Source organism: Vanellus vanellus (genome assembly GCF_965231255.1).
Source record: "Vanellus vanellus genome assembly, chromosome: 6".
Taxonomy (NCBI): domain Eukaryota; kingdom Metazoa; phylum Chordata; class Aves; order Charadriiformes; family Charadriidae; genus Vanellus; species Vanellus vanellus.
This window is the reverse complement of record NC_138911.1, coordinates 16,033,155-16,045,220: the sequence shown is the minus strand read 5'-3', so window position 1 is coordinate 16,045,220 and position 12,066 is coordinate 16,033,155. Positions and strand designations below refer to the sequence as shown.

The 12,066-nt window shown below is 40.5% G+C and overlaps 1 protein-coding gene across 1 annotated transcript in view; it reads right to left on the bottom strand.

The window, feature by feature from the left end:
- Positions 1-12,066, bottom strand: part of KCNC1 (potassium voltage-gated channel subfamily C member 1) — a gene marked incomplete at both ends in the record, with an annotated part of 112,914 nt that overhangs the window by 7,713 nt on the left and 93,135 nt on the right. The window contains one exon of the mRNA XM_082485286.1: positions 9,880-10,813. Coding sequence (XP_082341412.1) covers positions 9,880-10,813 — 934 coding nt within the window. The remainder of the gene's footprint in view (positions 1-9,879; positions 10,814-12,066) is intronic.

Sequence of the window (12,066 nt, the reverse complement as noted above, 5' to 3'; positions counted from 1 at the left end):
ATTCAGAGCTTGGGGGTCATTGTCATTTGCTCATTTTAAACCCATTGCTAACCCTAACATGCACAGTAGCTGTGCCTGAATTGTCTTTTGAAGAAGGATCTCCATAGGGTCCCTCACAGCAGAGACCTTTAAAACAACTGGATCCCTGAAGAAAGTAATGGTACGTTGTCCATTGAATGAATTAATTACTCTTCTTTTTTTCAGTCCTCTCACACTTTTCTGGTGATACAAAAGGGCTGTTAATGTGGCGAATGTTAGTTTTGTCATACTATGCTGGCAACGGGAAACTCTCTTGGTATGATGGTTTTCTGTGGCTCTTGGGCTACTGACACAATAGTACAGGACCAGAGGTGGCATGCCACAGTGAGGGTGGAGAACTGCTGTGCTCTAGCTTTTCTTAGCTACATGTCCATTAGCTGGAAGTGAGAAGTAGAGCAGCTGTGAGGCTGCTGTAGTTGCTGGTGGAGGACAGAATTTTCCAGCTGTCTTTATTCTAGATAAAATGCAAAGATTTTGCATTCCTTTTTTGCATCCTGTTTTTGCAGCATCACTTTTGCCTGGTACTTCTTGTGCTAAGCAAATGATTATGATGAAATTAAGAGCAGGAATCCGAGTATCCAAAGTCTGATTTGTGGAGGGCTTAAGAGGTGCTCAGCATCTGAAAATACCCATTGACTTTATATCCCTAAATTTCTCTGAAATGTTGCATGGAACGGAAATTTTTACAGTTCAGTTCCCTACTCTCTTGAGTCTCTCCAATTCAAATTTCACTCCTGTTAGCAAGTTGTTTCTGTTTTAGTTGCCTGGATAGTTTTTACTGTCCATTAATACTCATTGGCCACTCATCAATTGCATCAGTATGTCACTTTATTTTTTTATACTAGACTCCATCTAAACTCTGCTGTGCTTCTTCACTGATTAAGGGAGGGTCAGAGCATAAGAGCGAATCAGGAAGTAAATGAACTGCACACTGAGAAAAATATGCTTTTCTTGAGTTAGTACATGGCTATAGTGATTTCTGAGTTAACATAGAATTTACTGACAATTAAGATTAAAAAATGATCACAAATGTCCATCAGCTATTTTTTAGTCATTCTTTCAAAGTAGTGTTTGGGGGTAATTGGAGGAGACTGTAACAAAATACTTGGATCAGGACCTGATTCAGCAAAATAACAATTATGCTTCTGTACCAGACCATCTTTGGCTACAGAAAATATTTTTTATGGGCTCATGCAGGCTTAAGAAACATGGATCCCATGGACAGGGGCTCATTTTTGTTGTTGTTAAATCAGGTCCTTAGAGTGAAAGGGATATAACTATATTAAATTAGAAAAAGAATTATAGAGAAGATATATTAAATCACAGACAAAGGATGATGAAATGATAAAATTACAGTTTGGAGAGCATGGAAGGAAGTATAGCATAGAGAAGAACAGCAAAGAAAATATGGGTTTAAACCTCTGAAAATGAGTAATGATGCATCAGCATGGGCATCACTGGTTTTCAAAGTGGTAGTGAAAAAAATCCTAAATTGGTAGCTTTGGGAATTTTTTCTGCTGGAGAGTAATGAAAATTAATTTTTCCCATGCAGACTATCTGGAAAAAAAAAAAAAAAGGAAGGTAATTTAACTAAATAGTTCTATTGTCATACCAAGTACTTACTCTTTGCATTAATACATCGCATCAGGTTTTGTGTCACAACCTCAGTGAAGTTACCTATAGTCTGTGACATTCCTTGTTCTTTTGCATTAAAGAACTGTATTGTAATCTCCTCGGCTGCCCAACATGGAGCTCAGGTTGATGGGAATTGGAGAAAAACTTCACAGAATAAAATGTGACAGTCTGTAACATACACAAGTTGCAAGCAACGTACAGTAATAACAAGTAAATGTTAACAAACAGAGCGAAAGAGAGAAAGAGAAAAAGAGAGAAAATGTGAACATGTAAAAGAATTAAGATTCCTATGTAACAACTCAGTTACCCCAATATTCTAAGGCCATTAAAATAGAAATCTTTGTTAGTTCTAGGTACCTTTATTAGAGTTCCCTGATTTTTATATTACTGCATATTTTGAAAGTTGCTATGAAGCTCTACTGAGTAGATAACATACTGATGGACTTTACACTGGCACGAGAGCAGAATTTAGTATGCTACATGAATACGCAGAATCCTTCCGACCCAACCTACCTCTTCAACATTTACTCACCACCGTGTTGACCTGGGTCCCTCCAGGAAGCCGTGTCCCCCAGTAAAGGTACTCCAGTGGCGGTGGTGACCGCCTCTCCCAGTACTAACTGGCCAACATAGTAACATCACTCCCAGAGAATATCCCCTTTGAGAGGTACTACTTCTTGAAGTGAGGTGATAGTATGTTGGCTGCCTACCTATTGGTACCACTAGGTGAAATACAAGAGCTCTACTTCAGTAGACCCAGTGCATCTTGCTATTACAGGTATTATTGGATATGTGCTTAATGCAGTGCTGAGAACTGTTGCTCCTGGGAAGAGCTGCGTTGCAAAGAGCTCTGGAAGATCCTTCGTAGTTTTATCTTGAGACTTCTGGGGTTTCACTTATACCCATCCTGGATTTCTGAGAATCTCACTAACACCGTATTCTGTAGAGCGCAGTGGCTCCTTGACAGGTCAGGTAGAGGTTGTAGGAAACTGCAGTCAGGTGAGTCATGCTACAATCTTACAGAATTGTAGAATCGTTTAGGTTGGAAAAGACCTTTAAGATCATCGAATCCAACCATTAACCTAACACTGCCAAGTCCACCACTAAACCATGTCCTTAAGCACCACATCTACACATAATGCGTTATATTACTGCTCTGACTGAGGAATACAGTATGATGATCTGTACAGTATGGAAGGTGTCTGAGACATGGAGCATGGATGAATACAAAGAACAATGACAGCAAGAATGGTAAATTACTTGTTATTTTGGCTTTATGCTTATAAACAGACAAGCAAGTAGCCAAAAGGCTTGGGGAAAATTTCCAGCAAGTACAAAGAGGGATATAAGCAAATGGACTGGGCACAGAACTGGGACCTCACACCCTAGACCCTTTTGTCTCTGGCCTTTTGTAGTAATGGCTAAGTCATCCTGTCTATCTCGTTCTGTTGCAGCAGAGATGAACTTCTTGCACAGACGTGCCTTTTGTTGGATCTGTCCTGCAAACACCAGTCATACTCAGCTCAGCAGAAGGCAGAAACACCAAGAGTGCCTCTCTTGTACCCCTGGAATGCATTCTGCACCGGATGGCAGGGGCGTTGCAGTGGCAGGCACGTGCTTGAGAAAGAGGATTTACCATATTTACATCTGCCTTGTGCTGGAGGATTGGCACAGGTTGGCCTTATTTATCTGGAATGCTTGTACCTGTGTTTTCCCATCACTAAAAGTGCCTCATGGTCATTAAGTTATTAAGGCATGAAAAGTCCTAAGATTTGTTATTTAGTTCTGTGATTGTTTTTCAGCTTAGTGTGGTCTTGCCCCTACACACACTCATCCCTGGCTGTGGACAGACTTCAGGAGGCTGTGTGGGGAGACTTTTTTTTTTTTAATGTCTCGCATAGTGCCGGAGAAAAGTAGGAAACACAAAGCACTGTGCTTGAATTCATAGCTCCTCCTTTTTTGTTTCAAATTACTTGGTACAGAGGATGTTATTTTTTACTCAAATTCTAAAATAAACAAGCACTGTAGTACAAGTGACACCCACCAATTGTATCTCTACAGGAAATGACAGATGAGTAATTGTACAACAAAGTATTACGTTATATTAGAAATTCTGCTTTGTGTGTTATCCACAGCTATGAGATTGCAGAAATGCCATGTGGGGCAGGGGGCAAGGAAAAGATCCAAATTGTTTCCACCTAACTGTAAGCACTTAACTGAGGATCTTAAGTTAGAGCTGCAGTCGCCTGAGATTGGTTATGGAGAAAGCCACCTCCAGAGGGCAATTGAGATCATAAATGAGTGAATTGCTCTCCAAGACTGCCTGACTCTTCTTCTAATATAAAGGGGATCTCAGGCAAATGCATCTTAAGTTAGATGAGAAGAACTGAGTGTTATTTCTTTTATTTTGGGCTATTACAATTTCTACATTAGATCCAGAGTACTCCATCTTCGGTGAAAATAAGATGTGATTGTTACCTCATTTGCTATTTTGGAATGATGAATTTTGGATTTTTAAAGGCTAGGAAGGCTAAGTATAGGGAGGAAAGAAAAAACATCTCCCTATTACCTTTTCCACTGCCCTTTCAGTATTTTTTTATGTCTAACACATTTAAACATCAAAGTCTTTTGAGCTAAAACAGCCTAAACTCTTTGCAGTTACATTGCTGTCTACCGTCCATCATACAGAGAGGGTCAAAGGTTTTATGACACTAAAATTAGATGAGGTTAGGTTTTTTTTAACATTCAAAGGCATTTGATCTGAGAATTTGCTTCCCCGTGGATTGAAGGACCACCACAGTGACTATATACCTATGGCTTTAACAATGCTTTGCTATCCGTAAAAGCCACTGAAGTTCATAAACTACAGTGAAACGTTAGGCAGCATAATGGGCCCGTGACAAGGACTGCCAAGAGTCTCCAGCTCCCACTGAGCATTGGCACTGGAATTACAGTGCTCAGCATACTTCTGACGTTAGAACCAGTGTGTTGCACAAGGAATACAGGTTATTTAGGTTATGGTGACAGAAGGGATGAAAAATGAAGCCCTGAGAAAAGAGCAGCTCCTTCAGAAAGCATGAGTGATAAAGCTGAAATGGGTAATTCCACGTTATTTCTTTAAAAGGAGATCAGCTCTCTCTCAGGAAATTATATTGAAATAATAGGTTCCTAATGTCACAGCTTGCTCCAGTTCATCTGTCCATGGAGTACACTGGAGTCACTATAACTATGTAGTTCCCCTCTGTCAGTGATAGGCTTGGATTGCTTTAACTATTCAGACAATAGGGATAGTTGAAGAGTGGGTTATGGAAAATTGGTTTTTTTTGGCAGGTAAGTAAAACAACCACGGAAGTTTTTTCTGAAGCTAAAGACTGTATTAGTAATGACAGACATTTTCCCTCTCCTCTTAGGCACTTGAATTCTAATAATACTTCTTCCATATTTTACAGCTGTTCAATGAGTAGAGAATTTTGCAATCAGCATACTGTGAAAAGGGCTGCACAATACGTTTGTATGAAGATACAATATCCTTGGAGTATAGCTTAAGTGAAGCTGCATGCAGAGGGGATCAGAGAGGTGAGAAATTCTTATTTTTGCCATATTAAAGTTAATAGAAACACTGCGTGTGCTGGTGTTGTGTGTATATATATATACAAAAATGGTAAAAGGTTAAGGTAGATCTCTGAACAAAACCAAAATAACCCATCACCTGTGCTTATGTATTGTGGATACATTCTTAAGACCATTGCTCTGTGGCACCAGACAGTGCTGTAGATACCAAATGAAGTTATGAATTCCATTCATATTCTAAATTTCTTGTACAGTGTTGGAAAATGACATTCACCGCTTCATCCTATGGCAACTTTAAGATGTAACCATGCAGTCAACCTATCCTTCAGGTAAGCACACAGCTCACAGAAGAGAGGGCCTGAAGAGCTAAGTAACACTTCCAAAACAAAACTGAGAGCTTTCAAGATTTGTTTTGCGTGTTTTGAGGTTTTCTTACAAACTTGTACCTTATGGTATTTCACTATGTGTACTGAGATAAAATACTTGTAGAACAGTGTGTGGCTTGGGAGAGAAATCAGCTAAGTTTAAGTGATTGAAACTGGCTTTTTCTGGTTTGCTTCTGTTTGAAGCAAGTTTTGCTTTGCTCTTCTGTTTTGCTTTTGTTATGATACTGACTGGAATACTCAGAAGCCTTTAGATAGAAGACACTGCAGCAGAGCAGACTACGGTTATGACTGTTGCTTATTTAGTTACGTCCAACTAATGGCTTTGCTGCAGACCTTTCAAGTGATCTTGCTCAATTAAATTAAGCCCTGTGTCAAATGAAAATACTGGAGATTAATTCCATTTTCTCTTTGCTGTCTACTTAGCCTGTTGGGTATTTGATTGTAATATAGTGGTTGTCACATATACGACTATAGCAAAATAAAGCCCCGATCTTGAACGGGGCCTGTAAACAACATTGCAACACAACAAAGCTAATAGTTTGACATGGTGATGCTAGAACTTGGTGCGTATATTTTAAGTGAGGGGACACCTGGTCCTCTATAGTCTGAGATATCCCTCAGTCAAGGAGTTTTAGTCAAATTGTTCAGGTGAGATGAGGTCCGGCTCCTGCAGGCACTATATAAGCAGTATCTTGAGAATTTATGGTCAGAAACTGCCTTGAAGAAGATTTTTTTGTATAGAGGAAATCTCTGCTTTCTTAATGCTGCTGGTGAATGCCTGCCTGCAGCAGTAGGTCTTCCATCCTCTACTCTGAAGTGCCTTTCCTCCCCTTCTGCTTCTTTCCCAGCCACCCCATTGACGCGATCGGATGGGATAGAGAGCGGGAAGGGTTGCTGCAGAAAGGGGAGGCATGGTAGAACAGTACTCTGACATTCCTCATATCAAATTAAAATCAAGTGCTGTTATTTAAAGATACCCTCCTGCCAGGTGTAGATTAGCCAAGGACTGAGCTGCTGAGAGTGTTGGGGACAATTTAAAAATTTAATTCAAACCTACCAGAATTTAAATTCAAACCATCTTTGCTTTGCCTGCAAATGACCATAGCATCAGTGGCAGCAGCTGTGCAGCCTGTGGGCAAAGTTCTGCTGTTTGCATGTCCGTGCCAGGAAAGTGCTCCTTAGCCTGGGAGGAGGCATGGGGACGTGGCTGGGCAGAGCTCTCTGTAGAGCCCCCTTGGCCCTGTGTGTATGCACTGAGAACAGCTGTGAACTGCTGACTTGGTGCATGAGAGGGCTGTAAAGAGATAGTCATATGTGGAACTATTTCATACTCATCACTGTTTTGTGAAGTGTTTAATCATTCCACCACACGTAATATATGGAATTAATAACTTCATGTGATGTCCTTTACACCTGAGCAGCTAAAAAGGCTTTTTGGGGAACAGTGTATTAGATACACATCACATGAACTTATATCACCTAGACACTGTCACACAGAAGCTTTACAGTTAAAAATTACAAGAAGTATCTTGGACAACTCAGGCATTATTTTAGAAATGTTAGGCACCCATTCTGTGTTCCTGGTACAATGTTAACGGGTTGTTTGCCATTAGGTGCTGTTAATCAATCCAAATATTTTACAGCATGGGAAACATTCACTGCTTGTAAGCCTCTATTTTCATATAATGTGCAGGTTATAGTTTCAGGAACAAGTCAGTGCCTATGAATGCTTTATATTACATAAGTGAACCTCAACATCCAAGGCAACGCAGATCTTCTTTTAACAGTTCGGTTCTGATCTTACTTATTATTTTTTACTTTTCTCTTGCACACATACAGACCTTTCCCTATTAGGAAGCTAAGAGATGCAGGTGATATTTTTTTGCTGCTAGTGGTGCATAATAATTATCAGAAAGAGAACTCCAGCAACAGTGTTACCAAGTCCTTTTTGTTAGCTGAAGTATAAGTGTGCTTTTTTACTTCTTAAAATATATATGCTAGTATACATATATAAAAATAGTCTCTCTTAATTATTGCAGAAATAGATAAGTTGCTGTTACTATCAATACTTCATGGATATTGTGGTAACAGCTGATTTTAGAGCACTGATGGTGGCAAAACAGTTCCACAATGAACCAAAATTACACGTATTCTCAGGATACCAGTGTGGAATTGCACTGAACTCGTAGAGTTCTTAGTCCTCTAATTCCAAGAGAGGACCAGGGTAGATAATGGAAGGAACTTTATAAAGCAAGGGATTTCTGAGAAGAAAGTCACTCTGTAGGTGACTGCTCAAGTACTCAAGAGTCTGGCATCTCTTGCACATTACAATTGGATAGTTGGCATATTGCTCGCAGTAGGAGACACGCAATATTGTTTGTGCCCTTTTTCCCTCTTGATACATGATGCCACAAAGACATCTACTTATGAGGAAGTTTGCTGCTTGGACATGAGTTGTGATAAGCATTTGCAACCTGAGGGGAATGGATGATAAAACCATACGCTTACGCGCCAAAGATACAATAGGAAAGAGACAGTCTATCAGTCACGTGAATTGTGATTGGCCTGTTGCAATGGAATAGCCTTTAACAAAAAAATGAAAGCTGTTTACCTTCTGAATGGATTATACATAGTTGCACAAAAGGGAAAAGAAATAAGAAGAGAAAGGTTCCCACCAGCTCTTCCCCTCCAAAATTAGCATTGGCATTGGTGAAGTCACACACAAAGGAAAGTCTCACTTTCTTTGTGCCTCTCACAATGACGTCAACATGCATGGCTATGAGATGATGAGAGAATACCTCACTCACAATGAGTAACAAATTAGAATTTTCTTCAAAGTAAAAAAATGATAACACAAGACCATCATAGGTATATGCTAGCTCTTTCAAAACATCTCTTTTTGACTAGATGTCAGTTAAAATCACTTGACTGGCAATCTCTTCTATCCAATACAACACGGGGATATTCTGAGTAGGCTGAAGAATGTCTACTATGCAACTTGGCTGGAACATCTGCCAAAAATGAAGTTGGCTTTGTTTTCAACATGGTTATCTACTTTGAAATTACTCCATAGAATAAATAGTGATATTCCATGGGTAGAGGTAGATTATGGGGTTTAAATAATCAAATCGGAGCCCTGTAACTTTATATGCTATAGGAGGATTCTCATAAAACTGAGATATTCCCATAATTAACCACTAGCCATGGGATATTATAATATATTCCATGGTGACTAGTATTTTTTTCCATTTCCCTCCCCCCTTCTAGTAGAATTAGTATGATTAATTTTGCTCTGGTTTCATTGCTAACATGAATCAGTATAGTTAAAAACAAGAATACCATATTGTGAGGTGATCACTGTTTAGGCCAAACTGGCCAGTAATGACCAGTCAGACATTTTCCAGTTGGCCTTTGCCGCTAGAAGGTTGAAAGAGCTGTAACTCACCAACCCATACTTGCAAAAGGAGCATGTTTTAGAAAATGTGGTTCAAAACTCTTCATAGTTCTAAATGCTAAATTCTAGTGGAATATTATAGAATAGATTGATTTGCATGCCATGGAATAAACATCCTTACATCTAGTCTTGTCTCAGAGTGAGTCATTTTGCATTAGTGTCAAGAATTTGAGCTGTTGTTCTACTTTGCAGTTAATCATCAGAAAGAGACGGGATTGTCTCATGAATATGCATGATGGTATAGTTGTCCCTTCAACTTACTAGGCACCTAGTTTCTGTAATGAGATGTACAATATCTGCCATTTAAAACAGCTGAAAGGTCCCAAATGGGAACAAATGAGAAAGCATCTGGCTGTTTTGAATTCCAGCCCTGTTTTGTCAGAAAACTCTGTAATTGCTGAGTACTTGGCTCCTACTCTGCTCTATGAAGCATTCAGCTCTCAGGAGCCTCTGAGATGCATTACACAGTCCAGCAACATAGCTGTAGAACTCTCAAAATTCTTCCACTAGATGTAACAGCTCTTCAAAATATCTTGAGACTTGTATGCCCTTAACCAGGACCAAAGTTTGGGCTCCTAGAGCATGCTCTCATCCTTAGTTTTGCTGATCAGCCTTCACTGTACCATTTGTCCCTGCAACCTAGACTTCACACATATTATTCACTGTGTGATGGTGGGACTAGAATGGATAAATGTGCTACCCATTGCTCTAAGAAAGCAGTCTGGCTGAATCTTAAATCACTACGCGGGATGGAGGTTAACGGTCAGATGGACATTCCTCTAAGAGGTTTCCTACCTGCTCTGTTAATTTCTAAAATTTCTTCTTGGGCCAGTGGGCAAGTGTCGCTCTGAGTACTGTGGTGTGGAGAGTTTACGACAGATTTACAATAATTGGGGGATCCCAGCTGGGGTGGCCTCGGGATATGCTTCTTTTTTTTCTTTGGTAGCTTCTGCTTAGCCATAGCTAAGGAGTAATACATTCCGAAATTGTTCACAATGACAGGGACAGGCATGGCAATGGTCAGCACACCAGCGAGAGCACAGAGGGCCCCCACCAGCATGCCTGACCAAGTCTGAGGATACATGTCTCCGTAGCCCAGGGTCGTCATGGTGACAACAGCCCACCAAAAGCCGATGGGGATATTTTTAAAGTGTGTGTGTTCACTGGCACTAGGGTCATTTGGTTTAGCACCTATTCTCTCGGCATAATAGATCATCGTGGCAAAGATTAAGACGCCCAATGCCAAAAATATGATGAGCAGCAAGAATTCGTTTGTGCTGGCGCGGAGGGTGTGTCCCAAGACCCGCAACCCAACGAAGTGGCGGGTCAGCTTGAAAATTCGCAGGATTCGCACGAAACGGACTACGCGGAGGAAGCCCAGGACATCCTTAGCAGCTTTGGAAGACAGGCCACTGAGTCCAACCTCTAGATAGAAAGGCAGTATGGCCACAAAGTCAATGATGTTCAAAGAGTTTTTGATAAATTCCACCTTGTTTGGGCAGAAAGTGACTCTCATCAAGAACTCAAATGTAAACCAGACCACACAGACACCTTCGATGTAGGTGAGAAAGGCTTCAGTCTCTGCTTCCCTGTAGTGCCGCACCTGGGTATCATTCCCGATGAATTCAGTTTCTGTCTTGTTCACAATGGGATTAAATCTCTCGTGGGTCTCGAGGCAGAAGGTGGTGATGGAGACCAGAATGAAGAAGAGGGAGGCAAATGCCACATACTGTGGAAAGAAAGATACGAGAGAAATGTTAAACAGGAGGTAAATATGCAGGGGCTTTGATTTTGAAGGACCAGGGAGAGACAAGAGCTGTATTAAAACTAAAGATAATGCCAAGCCTTCTTCCTGTGGCCTCAAGATGCCAAGTCTCACCTGCAGACAGCCTAACATTTAAAATCGGAGGGAGAGCAGTATATGCGTACATGCTAACATCCATTCCTATACAGATAGCATTTTAGTATGAGTGTAAATTTAAGCAAGCATTTAAATCTCAGAGCTTTCTGTGGGATTTAAGGTTAAGGACATATTGAAATTCTGCCTTCCTGAGCTTGATCTTGTGTTACTTCCTGGTCTTAAAGACAGAGCGCACCTTCTAGGATAATTGTCATGCAAGAATCTTTTTGCAGCATTGTGTCAGTGGTATGGGGTCGCCTCCTGCGCCCAGCTTAGTGACAGCTGTGGTATTTCAGATCTCGGTAAGGTGCTAGTAAATACTAGTGGCAGTCTCGGGAGGGCTCTACAGCAATGAGCAGAGTCCTCCTTGGCATCAGATTTTCTTGCCAAATCCCAGAGACAGGTTGAGGAACAGTCACATATCAAACCAAGCTCTCCTAGAGTAAACATCTTGTCTCTTCTCAGTTCCCTTCTCCAGGTCTTTCAGGGGTGGGGGACAGGAGGGGAAGAAAGAGGTTTCAGGCATGCCTGTCAGCTGATCCAAATGGAGGCAGATCTATTGAATTTTACCAGACAAGGTTTTCTTGAAGAGATTCTCATTACAATGTAAGGCTTGTACCAGAACTAGGTGAATCTTTTTTAAGGCTGTTTGATTACAATTTGGTTAATCAAGCTACAGTGAAGGTGGTAGCGGCCCCCAAAGTCAATGTGTTTGTCTTAGGAATATTTGCCTCTTCTGCTTCAGTTTTTGCTTTTCTCAGGAGATCTCTTGGTTGTATTCCAGGACAATTGAGGGGGACAGTCAGGCCAAAATTCACAACCCTTGTAACCACGGTTCCTCTGCTCGATCCTCCTTTAATAAATTAAGTAATTTGCATATACTGAAGAATACTCTTTGTGTGTTGGAGTGATACAGTAATGGTAATACCTCTTTCCATTTTACTCCCTACATCTCTTATCTTCCTGTTTGTCTTCTGTGTCACCTTGACAAGAGACATTACATAAGATATTATTTCACTGTCTTCATGAGCAACTGTGGTAATTAAAATAGTATTCAAATATTCTTATAGTGTCCTGTTATT